General features: G+C 34.4%; 1 protein-coding gene across 5 annotated transcripts; it reads right to left on the bottom strand.

The window, feature by feature from the left end:
* Positions 1-2199: 2199 nt before the first annotated feature.
* LOC127076668 (transcription factor bHLH18) lies at positions 2200-18257 on the bottom strand. Of its 5 annotated transcripts, XR_007786854.1 has the most exons (6): positions 18006-18257; positions 17522-17899; positions 12722-13084; positions 10661-10698; positions 10168-10232; positions 8565-8926 (listed from the first exon to the last, which is right to left on the bottom strand). XR_007786854.1 is itself a non-coding variant. In XM_051018374.1 (5 exons), exons 1-5 carry the CDS (start codon positions 18039-18041, stop codon positions 2450-2452), a joined length of 1389 nt encoding a protein of 462 aa, XP_050874331.1. In that variant the 5' UTR covers positions 18042-18257; the 3' UTR covers positions 2200-2449. The 5 variants fall into 5 exon arrangements, 4 of the variants coding, with proteins under 4 accessions (XP_050874331.1, XP_050874333.1, XP_050874334.1 ...); XM_051018374.1 differs by lacking the exons at positions 8565-8926; positions 10168-10232 and adding an exon at positions 2200-3023; XM_051018376.1 differs by lacking the exon at positions 10168-10232.
* Positions 18258-19654: the final 1397 nt, after the last annotated feature.

Below are 19654 nucleotides of genomic sequence, written 5' to 3'. Positions count from 1 at the left end.
ATGTATATGATGCGGAACGAAAATTGTATGTAGGTATGTGATGTGAAATGATGTAATGAATGCACTATGTGTCTGAAACGTTCTTCCAGGGGACTCTACTGGGAAAATAAATCTCATTCTTCTGGTCGGAGATATTTGTATTGATGACCCTTCCTTAGCTAGGGGTATTTGACCTTTATCTGATGGCAGAGATATTCAACAGAGCCTGGCTGGGGGTAGAAGAGATGACCAGTCTAGTGATGCCAACTTCTTCTAGGGAATAACTGGCGTTGCCGGGGAATCAAATTAGCAACGGATTCATTGGAAAGCCTGGTTAGACCTTCTCCTCGATCCTGAAGTCCTTCAGTAATTGTCATTGTTATTTTATGCATGTATTTTGATAAACATTGATCATATTCGAATGCATATATCAATTCAAGTTAAATCAACGGACGTTTACGCAAACAAAACAGAGAAAGTAAAACAAAAGCATCTTTTTGGAAATAAAATTGTATTGATTTTGCAAGAGGGCCTATAAATAGGCAATTTGAGTACAAGGAGACAGAAATCCTAGTAAGAGGAAATTGTCAGGCAAACAAAGAGAAGCTATGAGGAAAAATCCTGTTGATTTTAACTCCACTACTGTCATTATGTCTTCAAGCATCTCATCTCCTGCTGTCGGATAGAAGTGATTGGCTTGTTCAGTCCCTTGAACTTGGTTGAAGCAGACAGAGAATGAGGCATAGTCATACGCTTTAATCCCTAATTTTTGCCTGGACCGCCTTTTCAGGTTTTCAGTCCACCGGGATACCCTTTTTGCTCAAGCCGCCTTTTCAGGTTTTCGACTTGCCGGGTGTACGTCTTTATATGTTTATCCCTAATTTTTGCCCGAACCCTTTTGGTTCGCCGGGATGCCCTTACTTTTGCCTAGGTACGTCGACCTAGCGGGTCTCTTTTACGCGTAATATTTTTTAACTATGTCAGCGTTCACAGGATGCGGGAACTCTTCGCCATCCATTGTAGCAAGTATCATGGTTCCACCAAAGAGTACCTACAAATGGCCCTTCGTATGTGGGAGTCCATTTGCCCCTGGGATCACCTTGTGGTAGAATGATACGCTTGATAACTAAGTCGTCGATTTGGTACACTCGTCTCTTGCCCTTTTTGTTAAATGCCTGGGTCATGCGCTTCTGATATATCTGCCCATGACAAACAGCCGCAAGTCTCTTTTCATCAATCAAATTTATCTGATCGAGTCGAGTCTGAATCCATTCATCCTCGTCTAAACCTGCCTCTTTCATGATTCTTAGAGAGGGAATCTGAACTTCCATCGGTGGGACGGCTTCCATTCCGTAGACTAAAGAGAAAGGGGTTGCCCCTGTCGAAGTGCGCACTGAAGTGCGATAACCATGAAGAGCAAATGGTAACATCTCATGCCAGTCTTTGTACGTTACTGTCATCCTTTGTATGATCTTCTTGATATTCTTATTAGCAGCTTCTACAGCGCCATTCATCTTTGGCCGATATGGGGAAGAGTTATGGTGTTTTATTTTGAACTGCATGCAGCGTTCAGTTTAGTACCATTATCAGTGATAACTCTTTCAGGAGACAGCAGGTTTCTCGAATGTATATTTGATAAGATCCATCTTAGAAATCAATAAAGTGGTATGATTCAACATAGACTGTCTTAGTCGGCGAGAAGCCCAAGCCAAAGCGCAGCAAGCTTTCTCGAGCTGTGAGTATCTTGTTTCACAGTCGGTACCTTTTGCTAAGGCAGTGTATGACATGCTCTTTTCGACCAGACTCGTCATGTTGCCCCAGCACACCCTATTGAATTTTCTAACACGGTCAAATACATGATGAAAGGTTTTTCTTCAACTGGTGGTATCAGAATTGGAGGTTCTTGGAGATACTTCTTGATTTTGTCATTCATCATTCCATACCCTCTCTTGATTTTTCTTTTTTAGTAATTTGAAGATGGGTTTGCAGGTAGCAGTCAAGTGTGGAATGAATCGGGCAATGTAATTCGAGTGCCCCAAGAAACCTCTGACTTCTTTCTTGTTTATTTCAGTACCCATATTTACAATTTTAATTGATTCCTCATGCGGCTGTATAGTCTTTTCTTCTTGCAGTAGTCTGGCAAGTTCTCCAGGGACTTCACAATCTTCCTCGCTTCCATCCTCGACTTGGTAGATCGGATTTTCAAAGTCATAATGAACAGTAGCAGAGTCATTACCAACAGGATCCAGAGTGGATATGGATCGGCAAATTGTTACGTGAGTGTGTGCAAGAAAACATAGCTTGTTTGAAAAATGACAGGAAAGATAAAGAGCGCAATCTTTGAATGCAAAAAGTCCATTGATTTATTGAATATGAATATGCTTATGAAAATGACAAAACCCTTGAAAAATTAGCTATTGTGCCCCGGGCATAGACACAATGCTTTAAAATGTTAAAATAGCAATAACAATTACTCCTGACTAAAGGAAATCGGGATAGTGTCTTCAGCCTTCCAATTATTGAGTCCGTCACCAATTGTTGGGTAGACCCAGCTATCCAGGTCGCAATCGCTGTCGGCATCCTCTATAGCATTAAGAGTTTTGTCATGATTAGGCAGAGGAGCAGTGATGACATTAGGAGTCTCAGGCGGATCCAATTCAAATTCTCCGGCGTCGATCATATCCTGAATTTTATTCTTCAACGACCAACAATCGTTCGTATTATGCCCGGGGCTATCGGAGTGATACGCACACCTGGCATCGGGATTATACCTAGGAGAAGTAGTGTTGGGTTTTGCAGGAGGATCTCTGAGGGTAATTAAATTTGCTTTTAGCATACCCTGTAGTGCTTGTGCTAAAGTCATATTGATCTTCGTAAACTGCCTCCTTCCCGGGTTAATGTGCCTCACAGGTTTCTGGTCTTTCTTTTTCTCGAGCAAAAGAGCCTTCAGTTCCTCCTGCCCCTTGGATAAGTTCAAGATCATCTTCTGGAGTTGAGCATTCTGAGCATGGAGATCTTTGACAATTTGTTCGAGGTCCATTTTTCTGTTTGGAGGAAAACCGTGAGAACATTGATCCCTTTAGAGTACCTGTTATGCGATGTTATGTTATGCTATGCAATGTATGAAATGTTTTCAAGGACTTTTGGAATTTAACTTTACGTAAACTAACAAAAAAAAAAAGGAAACTTTTTTTTTTTTACAAAACAGAGCAAAGTTAAATCCCTAAGTCCTCGAAGTGGTTAGTACAATGCATGATGTTATGATGTTATGATGTTATAATGTTAAGTAAACAACAAGCACAAGCAAGTCATACAACCATCATTCCTAGGTTTTAAGGCTTGCATGAGTTCCATAGGTAAGTACCCTCCCCACTGAAGTTTGGTTGGTTCAACCTGTCCTAGAATAGTAACCGGGTTCTAGAAGGATCTCCAATCATTGACCTTTCTTTAAGTCCACTTCAGTGCAACACCAAGTGGTTGACCAAAGCTTCCCTAAAGTCCAATCTCAAAGAGTGTAGTATCGAGTCTCAACCAACCCCAGTCGGAACCGAAGTCAGTTATCTCACTACTTTCTAATGGCCAGGATGAGTCAATTAGGGTTCTAAAGGTCTGGTTAATGCTTTAGTGACACCACGCGGAAGCCAAATTTTTCCTCAAGTGAACATGAGGAACATCAGGACATCCAAAGTGTCACATTAACCGTAGCCATCATTTTAACCATTCCAGTATACGCCGGATAGTCGCGATGATCTATTGCTACTTACCTAAGGTACACTAGATCCGGGTGTAGGATCTTTCACTCAAGAATACCCAAGCAATCCCTTAAAAGTAAATCAGACAATTTTAAATAAGTGATCTTGTTTTTAAGGTAACCTCTCTTTGTTAGTCCCCAGCAGAGTCGCCAGTTCTGTCATACGGTGAACTGACTTGGGGTATTTTGCTTTTGATCGCAATGTCGCGGATAGCAATAGTCGCCACCGACTTTTCTTTTATCCAATAAGGAAAGGTGGAAAAGAACAGGAAAGACCTCAATAGATTTTGGGTTCGGGAGGTACATTATACAAAGGGAAGGTATTAGCACCCTTTGTATCCATGGTTATCCATGGGCTCTTAATTGCTGGATCACTTATATTTTTGTCTGAAAAGTGTTGGTGAATTGTTTAAAAATGTTTCGAAAAGAGAGTTTAACTTTGTAATGATTCTCGTATGAATGTATACAAAGTATTTATCTCGTTTGATTTTAAAAAAACAGTTTAGAAAAATATAACTTGGTAATGATTCTAGTGTGAATGTATACCAAGTGGTGATTTTCTAGGACTTGCAAAGTGTGAGGGGTGGAAAATGTTTTAGGTTATGATCCAGCAATTGAGAGTTATACCTTCCTAAGGTCGTTATGAATGTTTCCTATCCTTATGAGGGTAAAACTGTCCTTACTATTGAGAAGTAAGTAGTTTTATCCTTTGGATGTAAAAGGGTCATCGTAGGGTCATCGATAGGTCATTGAAGGCAACAGTTGTAAGGATACCTTAGCATTCGGAGGGACGATCATCATTTAACCGTAGGCTACACCGAAGGGTCATCGAGGGACAAAGGCAACATTCGAGGGACTATGACGATTTAATCGAAGGGTCATTGCTAAGTGTATCCCCACATTCGCGGGACATGACCGTAATACCGTAATATCGTAAGGCACAAGAGAGGTCCAAGATCACATATTTAAAGGTCATATTTTAAAGTCAATTAGGTGATTAGGATGAACCTCCACATTAAAATCAATACATTAAAATTAATACATTAAAATTAATACATTAAAATTAATTAAGCAATTTAGGGTGGATCTTCATAAGGGTATCCCACAAATAAAGTGGAAGGCCTAAACAGCACTCTTTTCCTGGGATATGTGAGCCTTTACAAAATTCAGCAAATGGGTTAGAATACCAATCAGGATGCCATCAAGAGTTGCACCAAAGCAGTAATAGTATCAGGTAAACAGAGCATGGTTATAATAAAACAGGTCAGATGGGCAAAGATCAAAACAGAGCGAAAAAACAACGGCATCCATTACAACAATTCAAGGTATCCAGGCATACTTAAGTCCACATGCAAAACCTCAAATATATTTATGAATTCAATTATGGTATCACATGTGAATTCGGAACATAAAGCGGCGATAGTAACGCAAACCTGTTTGCAATTGAATTGCAACCTTGAATTAGCCGATCGGATCGAATTGAGCGGTGCCGCCGGCTTTTCCTTCAGGGTTTCCTTTAGGGTTACTCGGAATAAGTTAAACAGTAGTCCTGAACACTCCACCACAAGCCGGTAGGATTTGTTCTTGGATTCTTCAACTAAACAACAAATTAAAACGAAGGAGATAAACTAGATCCTAACGTAAGGTTAGATCCGGTAAAAAGGTACACAATAGTTTCCGTTGTAGAAACTATTGTGCGAAAAGAATTAACTAAATGCGAAAAAGGAAATAGGAAATTGCAAGGGAAATAGTGTAGAACTCGTAGGAAAAACAATGCCTAAGCTGATGGAAAAGAAAATATGCAAAAGCGAAAACGGCAAAGGAAAAATGTGGAAAAGCCCCCCTTTTAGGTTTTCAAAGTGGCTATTTATATTGGTGTCATTAAGTAACTGCCTGCTGCCAAAAGGTCTTCAACGTGGCTAATTGCATGGCGTGGATATAGGGCCCAACACTCCTCAACGTCTCTTCAAGTCTCTGAGGCGTTGCTTGCGCCCAAAAAGTAGGGGGATGGTGTGACGTTCGTCACACCATGTGTGACGTTCGTCACACCATGTGTGACGTTCGTCACAAGGCTGTTTTGCGTGACGCTCGTCACGCCCTCTGTGACGTCCGTCACAGGCACAGCATTTGTGTCTTGCGCTTTGGGCTGGGCTTTGGCATTTGGTTCTTTTTCTCTCCTTTTTGCACCTCTTCTCCTCCATTTTTACTTGTGCTTCCAAATAATTTCATGTTATCACTAGGCGAGCGTGTAGCGAACAGGCCAGTTTGGGCCATTTTCTGGATTGGGCCATTCGTGAGCTGGGCCTTCGTTCCTTTGAGATCAGTGTCATAAAAATGATTCGGAATGCCTTGAAAAATGTCTTGAAATATTAATGGGCAAATTTTGGGGTATGACAGTACCTTATGGTGTTCCTTAGTTACTCTATCTTTCATCAATCCGTCCTTTGTGTGTGACCCTATAGGTTTTCGCGGCGTTGGCAATTATATTAAATCACACATTTAACATAATAAACAGTGAGCGGTATCTAGCAACACATCACTGCTACCCAAGTCACGAAAATGTCATGTGATCTGACAAAACCTCCTGTGATAATAGTTATGTGTATAATTACCCCTTTACCCTTATGTCTATATTGAACACAAGGTATAGACCGTGTCATCCTTGTCCAGTTCAATATTGGGCCCATAGACATTTATCTTGTTACGCAGGATGGGCAAATTCCATCTAGGACACTCATGTCCCTCAGCATGCTTTGTGGAGTACCCATCAACTGTCTTTATGGTTATCCAGTTACGGACAACGTTGGATCAGCAACAAAGCACTCGACTCTACATCTAGGATCCATAGTGGTTTCAGGTCGAAGAGTGGTATACACTATTATCACCATGAGAATAACTTATGACACTTTGCATAACTTTCTATATAGTATTCTCATAGCGGGTCAATCCGGTATAAATATTACTCCTAATATTCATACCTATGTTTAAGACTTGATAACTCTTTATCCATGATCCATGAGATGTGATCATCAGTCTACAAACATAATAGCCTTAATGCTTTAATGTTATCCCACTTCACACTAAAGCTCGACTACGGATACTTTAAGAACAGTGCCCTTATGTTTAATGTGTTCTCATGATTAAGTCACACTTAATACATTAAACGGACTATCTATTCTAGGGACTTTATTAATCAACCATAATAAAGAAAATGCCTTTTTATTATTAATGAATAATTCGATACAAGTACCAAAAGTATTGGCCTCTAGGGCTTACACCAACAGATGAATCATCCGAACAGGAACTTTTCGGTGAGTCTCCCAATTATGAAGAATCAGAATTACGAGAATTGGTGCAAGCAGATAAAGGTTGTTTTTTGCTATCAAAAACTTTGGGATCTTATGAAAGAGGGAGTGACATCAATTGCAACAAACACGACAGATGAAGAAAAAGATGGACACAAAGAATTGAAGAAGAAAGATTATAAACCTCTCTTTATAATCCATCAATGTGTTGATTCTGATAATTTTGAAAAGGTTAGTGATGTTGAATCAGTGAAAGAAGCATGGGAAATTCTTGAAAAATCATATGGAGGTGGAGAGAAGGTAAAAGAGGTGAGGTTACAAACTCACAAAAGAATGTATGAATTACTTCAGATGGAAGACAATGAAAGCATAACTGATTTTTTCACTAGGGTCACATAATTAGTGAATCAAATCAAGATATGTGGAGAAGTTTTGACATCTAGATCAGTTGTTTCAAAGATCTTGAGGTCATTGGCTCCAAAGTTTGACTAAGTGGTAGTAGCCATAGAAGAGTCGAAAGATTTGTCAATATTGACAAAGGAATAGCTTCAAGGGATGCTTGAATCTCATGAACAAAGAATGACTGAAAGAGCTGCAGGCATGTCCAAGAATGGCGTGGCTTTGCAGGTGCAACCAGCAAGAGAAAAGAAAGGCAAAGGGAAGTGGCTCAACAACAAAGGTAAAAGAGGCTACAACAATTCGACTGGTCGAAATCAGCAAGAAGGAGGATGGTTGAATCAGAGAAGACCCTCATACCAAAGTAACCAAAGAGGTGATATTGTAGGTAGAGGAATAGGTGGTGGTCTAAAACCTAACAAAAGTCACATTCAGTGTTTCAATTTTCAGAAGTATGGTCACTACTCAAATGATTGTCCTGAAAAATAGAAGAATCAGGAAACTGATGCAAGGTTTGCAAATAATGAAGAATAATAGATGTTGTTGATGGTCACAATAACAGATGAAGAAAGATTCCAGGACCAATGATACTTGGACTCAGGATGCTCATCACACATGACTGGTAGGAAATATTGGTTTCTCAACATGAAACCTTTAATGAAGAACATGGTAAAATTTGCAAATGACAATACTTTAGTAGCTGAAGGTATTGGTGGTGTTCTGATTGTGAGTAAAGATGGCAAGAGGTCAGTAATTTCCAATGTATTGTACATACCAGGCATGAAAAGTAACTTGCTCATCATATTGCAGTTGGTCGAAAAGAACTACAAAGTGTCGATCGAAGACAAGATGATGAGAGTTCTCGACTCAGATGGAAGGTTAATCTTAAAGGCACCTATTTCTCAAAATAGAACCTTCAGGATTGAACTTAATATGATGGAGCACAAGTACCTTGCAATTGAAGCTAACAGGGATGGATGGATATGGGACTATAGACTTGGCCATCTCAATTTCAAAGACATTAGAGATTTTAAAAGAAGAAAATGGTTTCAGGGTTACCGGAAATCGACGTTCCAAATGAAGTGTGTGAAGAATGTGTGCAGGCGAAACAACACAAGAACAACTTCAACAAGGATGCATGAAGCAAGTCGAAGGCAATTCTTGAAGTCATATACTCTGATGTGTGTGGTCCTATCCAGGTATGATTTTAAAATGTGATGGTTCATGTTGGTGGTGCCATGAGTCTTAGTGTCACATAGGTATTTTTTGTGACAGTGTTTACAAGCTGCAGTTGGTGTATCAACTAAGTCATCTGGTAATCTAATAAAGTGCTCCCAACAAGCAGATGATTTCCTAGAACCACTTGCACTAGCTTTCCTCTTCTTTGTAGGTTGGATATTAACTAATTCTGGTCTAACAACTTCAGTTGTTGCTGCTGAACCAACTTCATTCATGACATATTGAGTAGGTATAGTTTGATTAGGCTGATCCATCACTGAAAAATGAAGGAGCGATAATCAACAAACCATCACAGAAAGATAATTAAATAGCTGATAATGACACATTTTACTACTTGGCTAATGCTGACAGTATCCTCACAATATACATTACATAGCAGAATTAGCATGATCCATTAAAACTAATATGCAGTGAGAATAATCAAAGTCATATTGTAAAATGAGTACTGAAGACCAAAATAATAATAAATCAAGCCTTATCCTATGGAATTAGTTGCATGAATTTTATCAATATATCAATATTTAAAAAGTTAATGAAATAGGAATTAATGAATTTTATATATAATGTAAAATATAGACTGCACTATTCAAATATTAAAATAGTGCAGTAACATAACCCTTCCGGTAATGAATTTTATAAATATGGACTATTTTATAAATATGGACTATTAAAATTCCTAATATGGATTATTTATAAACAATAATAGTACAATTAGTTTATACTGCACTATTACTGCACTAAATATCAATATATAATGTAAAATTTATAAACAATTAATGGAAGGGTTATAATACTGCACTATTTTAAAACCTATTTTGCATACAATTCAGTTTCAAATAGTATTCAGAAAAATTCAGTTTCAAGATGATATTAGAGGACAATGTAATAGAGAAACAAAAGGTAGCATTAAAAGTGTCATCATTTGGTAGCACTAAACTAGCACATAAGCAACAACAATATACCATACATTTGGTATGCACTAAACTAGAACGTAAGCAACAACAACATACCATGCTAAAAAACTTATGATTCTCTGTTATACCAAATTTTGTTTTAACTGCAATGTGTTGGACTTGTTACAATAATACATGGCACACCTCCTTTCTCATGGACGGCTTAATGAATTTTATAAATATGGACTATTTTATAAATATGGACTATTAAAATTCCTAATATGGATTATTTATAAACAATAATAGTACAGTTAGTTTATACTGCACTACTTCTGCACTATTACTGCACTAAATATCAATATATAATGTAAAATTTATAAACAATTAATGGAAGGGTTATAATACTGCACTATTTTAAAACCTATTTTGCACACAATAATACATGGCACACCTCCTTTCTCATGGACAACTTGATGGAAGTGGGTAACCAATACACCATATGAAGTAATGAGTAAGACTTAAATTATTTTCAATCATACGAGTTTATTAAGAATTAAAAAGAAACATGTAAGACTTTTGGTAGAAACATGTAAGACTATGATACCTTATTTGTTTAATTTGCCAAGGCAAGACTAGCCACTGATATGAGAACTGAAATATCACCTATAACTACAACCAGTTTAATTGTTATTAATAGCAGATCACAGAAAACCGGATACATGAAATATCAGATAACATAGCAGGAAAAAAAACTGACATAAAACGCAATATTTCTAACATAAACCAAAAAAGAAACCGACATAAAACTCAATATTTCAAACAACTAATAAAGCATAATGTATAGTAGCTTATGTTGCGGGAAAGAGATGAAGGAACAGAGTGAAAACAGAGCAAAATCATGAGTTGTGTCTTTACCTAAGTTCCAAAAATCATGGTTCATGCAGGGGTAGCAAAAGTCACATTCCAGTTTCCAAAGATCAACCCAAAGTAATCAAATATTATGCACAAATCAAGTTTTTAAGTTAGAGAGTTAGAGAGAACAAAGAGATTCATCGAAACAACAACAATATAAGCAAAAAAACACAAACTTTAATCACCTGTAGAGTGAGAGAACTGGTCCAAAGCCTTTAATCACCTGTAACAACAACAATCATCATAAACCCTAAATTAAAAACCTTAGATTTAGAAACCCTAATTAAAAAATCCTAACTAAGAGTGATAGAGCGGAGAGTGTGTGAAAACATTAGAGAATATGGGAATAAAATAATTAATCACATTGTAACTGGAATGAAAGAGTGAAAGATCTGGGAACGAGAGGAGTGAGGGAACGAGAGAGTGAGAGAATATGGGAAGGAAAAATGAGAGTGAGAGAAGTGAGAACAAGAGGAATCTATGACAAAACGTTGTGTTTCGTAGATGGGCGGGTCTGGGTACCCGTGGGTACATTTTTGGTACCCGGCCCGTTCTTTGAACCCCCTATAACCCGGTTTGGTAACCCGTTTGATCCGTTGGCCCGATCCAACTCGCCCAAATTCCTTTTTTCTTCTTCCGGGTTTCACCGGGTTGGCCCGGGTGGGCGGTTTATGTCCACCCCTAGTTATTACCGTTGGAATGGAAGTTATTGGAAAATTGGTGTGTGTGTTTTGACAGCTCATGAGAGAGAGAGTCATGGAGAAGAGAGTTATTTTATTTCATTTATTCTTTATTATTAGTAACTTAATTAATAATTAATTTTTATTGGAATCAATATGTACATGGATTGTAAACTTAGACCTTTGATTAATTTTAAATCAATGGTCAAGATTGAATCAAAGAAACACAAATAATTTCAAAATGTCTACAATGTCCTTCTAGATGATTTAATTGATTTAAAACAATTTAAATCAACCAAATCAAATAAAATTCACATCTTTCTAAATACACAAAATAAAATGAGAACATGGAAATTTCTATATATTTTTTCTGAATATTCTGACGAAAGAATAAAATTAAAACGACTAAAAATGAATAAAAATCGGGTGAAAATTTGCTCGAAAAATTAAATCGGACGCACTAGAATGATCAACACGAAATATACTTATTGGAAAAATACAACGTTTCTTTTAATTTTGAAATAAATTTTCATCGGTTAAAAGACTCAAACGGATTAAAATACAACTGAAAAAGTCATTGAAAAAATATAACGAGTACACCAGGCTGAACTACGCGAACCGTAGATTAATAATACTGGCGTCTACAAGTTTGATTTCAAAATTTTTATCCGCTGATTTTGCACATACTTGAGGAATGATTTAACCGATTTGTCTGTATATTCAAGAATTTATTCCGACTGATATCTTAGTCATTATTCATGATGAAATGCATATCACGTTGTACATATGATGCAAATTGAAAATGAAATCAAATTTATAAAAAATTAAAATGTCCGAAAAAAATTGGGGTATAATGGTAGAGAGAGATAGTTGAGGGTGAGAAGAATATTTTTATTAATTAAAGATGAGGATGTCTCCAAGACATTTATAAAAGTGTTACAAAGTGATTGAGACTCAAAATATACAATTACATAACTGAAAAACACAAAAACGCAGGCCTATAACCGATTATACTAAACATGTAATCGATTATAGCTGACATAAAAATAAATTTTCTTTTAATGGTAATCTGTGACACTCAGAAACCGGTTACATCCCATATTAATCTGTTACATCTATTGAATGACTTAAAAACACTTTTAACAATATTAAAGGTTGATAATCCTTATTACTTCTCATTAATACACGGTTTTGCTTATTAAAAAAAGCATAACATTTTCAATATGGTTTTCTACATCATAAGCTCACCAAACTTTTCAAAATACATCTCTCCTTCTCATTACAAACAAATACTCATCAATATCTTTAATTTAATGAAAGAAACCAAATACAGTTTTCAACAAACTTTAAAGCCAAAACAAACAATAACATATGGGAGTTTCTACGTAGTCCTCTCAGAAATATTATTCTGGTTGTCACGTAATTCGGAAAGATCATGCCTCAGATTTTTAACTAGATCAGTCACGTTCATGCAATATTTATCATTCATCTGCAAAATAATTTGAAATCACTCTTTTTAAAATTTTCTTTACTCTCTCACTCTATAGAAAATAAAATAAAAATTACCTGAGCAATGATTGTAACTTTAAGAGTGGAAGTTCCAAATGGCAATATGCTACTACTAGCAAGTGATAGATGAAGACTTTGAAGCAAGCCCATTATTTTGACCATAATATTCTTTTGTTTCTCACAATGGATTCCAATCATAACTTCCTTATTTATCACTCTTGCTTTAACCTTAGGTAGTTCTTTCTTGGAATAATCTTTATGCTCATCATTATCATTCTCTTTTGTGCAAGCTTGAGATTTCTTGATGAGTATCTCTGAATCTTTATTTTTCATTGTGTTTTGATTGTCCAGCTCTTTTATTTTCTCTTGAAGTTGTTTCACATAATTGATAGTTTCTTCAAGTATGTAGATCTTATCTGTCTATAAATAGGAAAAAACAATTATTTGAATTATATATAGCCTCGATTTATTTCACTAATAAATCAGCAACAATTATCAAAATAAATGTTGCAAACCAATTATCAAGTAATCAATATAATAATTAACTTCTAAGAAAATAGATAAATAAGTTTGTTAAGTAATACTACATTCGGTTTGTAATATAAAAAATATTTTTAAATTAATTGAATAATTGATATATTTAATTTATATAATAAATTATATGAATTGACTTTTCAATGAATGTAAGTTGGATTAAAAAAATTATTAAACATAAATTATATTGTGATATTTAGGGGGATCTATTTTAAAATTATGAGTTTATAATATTTAAAAATCATAGATGAGTTCTGTAATTAATTGAAAAAATAAAATAATATAAAAAGTTAAATGAAGTCTAATTAAAATATGAGATTAATTACTATACATTATGAGTGTAAAAAGTTTTATAATATCAATTCATCATCTCATTGACGGTGTAAAATCATTTTACATTACAGTACATTTAAATTAAATTCTTAAATATTTAAATGAGTGTATTGGATGTGGTGTCTTAAGTCTATATTTCTATTAAGCTTTAGAATAATATTTTTAATATATTAATAATAATAATAATGTTATAAAAATTACATATATTAGATTTTTTATTATAAAGTGTATCGATTAATTTTGTGAATTTTTTACTCAAATAATTCAATTTTTTAAAAAAAAATCTAAAATAATCTATTTTTCAATTTTATTCCCAAATTACCCCACTTTGAAGAGATGACGTCAGATGGATTAGTATATGCTCTCTAAGTTAAAGATGTAACGTCAATTGAATTGACTTATGCACCTAGTGCTGTCAATTCAATTGGCGCTTGTGTGTTAAATTTTAAAGGATACGCCAATTGGCCTGACACTTATGTGTGATGTACAATTTTTTTTAAAAATATACATTTTAGATAAAAGTCGAAATCAGACCAATTGATATTAATATTAATATGTGTTTACATACGATAACTAAAAAGACTAAGTTCGTTGACCAGTATGACCTAACCGACCTCTGATACCACATCCCCTAGCTACCAGAACGCGTGACCCTAACCCACATTGATGATTCACCCCAGATGTTTGAGGATTTGAGGGCCCGAAAACATCACCACCACCTGCAGGAGATTGTCTACGATATTCAGACAAATTCAGGTAGTCCTGCAATGAAGCGCTACCGCCATAGCTGATTTCGCGACCCATCCCAGAGTAGTTGGATTGTGTTTGAGTTATTGGAGGGCGACCAGAACGATTGAAGGGAGACATTGGTGGGAATGATGTGTCGAGGAAATGTTGAAATGATTGTTGTGGTGTTTGGTAGCCATATGGTTGTTGCATGTTTTGGTTTTATGATGGCTGAGCTTCTTGGTTATAGTATGAGGAAAGACGGTTGGTGTTAAATGATTGATGAGTGTTTTGGCTAAGACATCTATGGTTGGGTTATGTGTTAGGTGCATAGCGATGTTGGGTGTCTTGATGATGATCTTCTTGTTGGTGGTGGTACGGGGTATGCTCTTGGTATTGTGGTTGGGTGTTTGACATGTTAAGGTCGTAGGTTTGTTTGTCTGTGAACCGAAAATTTTGATGGATAAGGGGTTGTGAGTAAGCGGTCTGGCACAAACATCACTCCAACTTAAACACACTTAAAACCAAACAGGTCTGAATAAACAGCACAAATAATAGATATCAAAACAGATAAAAATACTTAACTACAACATTTAAAAACAACATTTCTAATTGATTATAACAATCAAACTGATATCATTTGATCTAAACATCACTTCCCTAACATCTTTATCATTTTTTACTCGCACCCATCCATGAAAGACATCGAGTCTCTCAATACTTCTAATTTTTTCGCCTTCAGGTATGTTTCCGTCTAACCAACGAACCAACTCACTCTGTAGTTGCTCGAAACAACCGTTGTTCCAGAAGAGCATCTCCATCAGAGACTTATCTCTCGAATAAATCACTTTTCCATAGCGACGATTAAGACAAACCATGTTTGTAATATAATGAAAAGAGTTGTGGAAAAATGAATCACACAACACCTCTATTTATACACACACAAAATTACACAATATACGGAAGAGTCAGACCAATTGGCTCCTCCTCTCATTTTTTGCACGTGGATGTCAATTGGATTGACAACACCATGTGTTGTAGCCAACTCAATTGGCACCCCCTCTTTAAAATTAAGAGTAGACGCCAATTCATCTGACACCTAAGTCATAATTTTTTTTATTTTTAAAATGGGGTAGTTTGGGAATTAATCTGAAAAGTGAAGTATTTTGGATTTTTTTTAAAAAGTGCGTTATTTGAGTACAAAATTCCAATTTTATTATTAATTGATATACTAAAAAACTTACCATTATTGTAAATGAATTTGGTTTTTATTTTTATGTACATCTGTATTTTAAATTTTTTTAATTTTTTAAATATTTTAGGCGGTCATAATTAAAATTTAGTGTATGTTTAATTTCAATTTTGAGAAAAACAATTAATTCTTGAGTTTAGAATTTGTTGGGACGTCGATTTAGGGTCAACGTCGGAAATATTTTTATATTTTTTTGGATTTTTCTCAATGAGCAACATATTTTTTTGGATCTTTATATTCATCCAAAATTTTAAGTTGAAAGGTGTGTGGTCTCTCATTTATAAATGTTCAACTCTCCATTTTTTTAATCAACGTGGGACTTGCCCACACTTTGTTTTTCAAAATTCTTAACCCACACTTCTTTTCTCTCAAGCGAAAAATATTTTATCCACATACATTTGTACCGCCATTAATACTCTTCAACGAGACACCTCCTATCCACCATATTGTTGAACAGTAAAATACAGTATATGTGTAATTTTTGGTGTCAAAATAAAAATTTAATATAAATATTTTGGACTCTATTAATTTATTTGTACTGTTTGATTTATTATTTTATATTTTTAATGTCTCTCCTTTTGTACTTGAATATTTACATGAAATACACAATAACTTGATAGAGACTAAAATAAAATCTCCCTTTTAAAGTATTTTTAGAGTTAAAATGTATTTTATGATGGATGGAAAAATCATATAAACTAAAAATTTCAAATTTTTAGATGATAGTTTGCTTAAGGACTTAAATGTCAAGAAGAAGAAGATGAGTCTATGTCAACATTATGGTTTATATGGACATTGAGAAATAATATACTACCTCCGTTTTTTATTATAAGTCGCTTTGGGAAAATATTTTGTACCACAATATAAGTCGTTTTATAATATCAATGAGTCATTAATGTTATTTTTCCTATTATACCCTTAAATATTTATTATTCTCTCTTCTTTCAATTATATCAATTGATCTTTCCAATATCATTAATGAAGGACAACTTTGTAAAATCCTTCATAATTTCTCTTTTTTATACCATAATTATTACATTTCTTAATACGCGTGAAAAGTCAAAAACGACTTATAATAAAAAACGGAGGGAGTATGTTTAAAGGTGAATTATGTGTCTTAGATGATCTTGTAATAAATATCAAAATAATGTTTTGGCTGTGACATTTAATAGGTTACAAAGATAGAGGTTGTCTTAGATGATCTTGTAATAAATATCAAAATAATGTTTTGGCTGTGACATTTAATAGGTTACAAAGATAGAGGTTGTGTTCATATATGTGTATGATTGACTTCAATGCCTATAGAATTTGTGAACTTAGAATAATGTATTTGATATGGACAAGAGTACCTTGTACTCTACATAATCAAATATTCTCTTTTTAAATTTATTAAATATCTAATAAATCTCTTCAATTATTAAATGAATTTAGAAAAAAATATTTGTTTATAATAATGATAGGAGTGAATAATTATTATATTTTGCTTAAAAAAAAACTTAAATCTTCAAAGTTAGGTTGTGAGTTTTTTATTAGGAATTATTTTGGATCTTCACACAATACAAATCCAACATTTTAAAAACTACTCAAAATTTGAATTCAAGCCAATTTTAAAATAACGAGTATGCAAAGTTGCCGCACCAAATAATAAATATTATTGTTAAAGATTATATATATTTGTGATTTCCTTGATATTTTATATTTTACTTTTAATATCAATTTTTTTTAAATGATCTTCATAAAAAATTTATCCACATTTTTTATTTCTTCCGTAATTTAACAACGATTTTTACAATTTAACAAAAAATTTAAAAGAAGAGATCGGATGAAATTTTTTAAACCCTTCTTTAAAAAAAGTTTTTTAAATAATTAAAAATAAAATAAATAGTAAACTAGTTCATATGGTCAATTTTGGAACAGCTTAATTAATTATATAAGAAATAAATTTTTGAATACTTGATTATGAATCTATGATTTATCAATGATATTGTAGGTTGTATAAGAAAATAACTAACCTTCTTCAATCCAGGAATGGTGGCAGAAAGTGCTATGAACCTCTCACTAATAACTTGTCTCCTTTTTCTCTCAGCCATGATATGATCTTGTATCTCAGATGAAGTTCTACGATTCTTGTTTGTTTTCTTAATTACTTTTGGTAACTCACTACTCTCACTGTGATTCAATGCTGTTGTTTTTAGATCCATGATGGAAGAACATGTAGCCATGGCACTATTAGAAGAAGGTTCCATAGATGAGTTTTCAAAAGACATAAGGTATTGAGATGGTGTTTGTTGTGAATTAGCATCATAATATTCTTGAGAAATGAAACAACTTGGTTCTTGCACATTCTCTATATCAAACCTATCTTCATCCAACGAGTGACCATCCATTTCCTGTAACATGTAAAAGAAAAAAACAATCATATTATATGTAGAAATTAAACATTATGTGAATATAGTATATTGAATAATGAATTAACTCATGTGTGCCTCTCATTACCAAAGAAGAAATCCATGTTTGCCATACATCTTCCATCCAAAGAAAATTTGTGAGAACTATATTGTAATATGAAAACAGACACACATATTATAATACTAAAATATGGAATGTTTGCCCAAAGATGCTTTTAGCTTTAACAGACCAATCAACTTTTTTTTGGATAAGATCTATATGTCTTGTCTTGTTTTCAATAATTTATTGTATATGAGACTCACTTCATTAGGTGTGAAAGCAGTTATAAAATTTATTGTAGAATAATATGAACACGTTTAATTGGAAGTTTAAGCGATCGAGTTAATTCCGGTCATTATTGTGTTTGCAAGTTGTTTCAAGATTTTTTTAAATTTTTTCTCTTACCCTTTAATGGTATTGGTTGATGAACGTGTGAGTGAGATTAGGGACCTCAAAACATTTATATTTATAGCCCCATAATCATCAATGGACATCATTAAAATTCCATAATTTCAACCATTAAACATACGTTAAACATACGTTACGTTTGATCTAAAATGATTTCTTATGGAACATATAATGGAGAGATTTTTCTTTGATATCATATTGTCAATATAGAAATACTCCTAATTGCTATTAATATCATAATCAATATAAAAATTTTCTTACATTCTCTCACTTGATTCATATAACAAAACACTTAATATAAAAGAAACAAAATATATGAATCAATGCAATATATTCTTTGTGAGCGAACATTATCTTCCATGTATTATTATATATTAAGTCTCTCTACTAATAGTACTTATTCTTTAGTGAATAAACCCTATGTTTATTATAGTTTCACGCAAACCATATTTCTCAACAAATTAAATGAATGTGCATAACCATATGAGAAAACCTCATACTGAATAAGAGTTTGTTGAATAATAATGTACCATACAATGAAATATTACACACTACGCCAAAAACTGGAATAGACAACGCACCTTAGAGGGCGCTTTATTACAAAAGCGCACTCTAAAGTGAAGCGAAAAAATAAGGAGCCAACAACTGGAATAGACAGCGCACTTTAGAGGGCGCTTTTGTAATAAAGCGCCATCTAGGGTGAAGCGAAAAAATAAGGAGGAGATAGAGGGACAACAATATAGGGCGCTTTCTAGAAAGCGCCCTCTAAGGTTACCCTTAGAGGGCGCTTTTAAAAAAGCGCTCTATAAGTCCATGTGCATTTCCAGTTTATAAAGCGCTTTTGGAAAGCCTTAGAGAGCGCTTTCATAAGCGCCCTCTTAGGCCCCCTTTAGAGGGCGCTTTTTTTCCACAAGCGCCCTCTAAGGTCCCCTTTAGTAAACATTAAAATTATAACATACTGTGCGTTTTGTTATTTCATTCTCTGTTATTTTCGTTCTTTTTCACGTTAGGGTTCTCACTGCTACGATTTTCGCTACTTCTAAGGCGTTCTCCTTCCACCTCTGTTAGATCTACGACGTTTCCTCCTTCTATTAATTCGTTGTTAGTTGTTCGATTTTGACACCATAGGTATTTTTCTAATCTTCATATTATTTGGTTTCTCTTCTGACGTTCGCTAAATGAGTGTCCTAAATACGGTGTCTCGCGATATAAGAACAAGTTGTCTCCAGCAAAAGTCTTGTGGTATTTTCCTGTTATTCCGAGATTTAGACGCATGTTTCGAGTGATGT

This window comes from Lathyrus oleraceus, chromosome 4 (genome assembly GCF_024323335.1).
Source record: "Lathyrus oleraceus cultivar Zhongwan6 chromosome 4, CAAS_Psat_ZW6_1.0, whole genome shotgun sequence".
NCBI classification, from domain to species: domain Eukaryota; kingdom Viridiplantae; phylum Streptophyta; class Magnoliopsida; order Fabales; family Fabaceae; genus Lathyrus; species Lathyrus oleraceus.
This window is presented reverse-complemented; position numbering and strand designations above follow the sequence as displayed.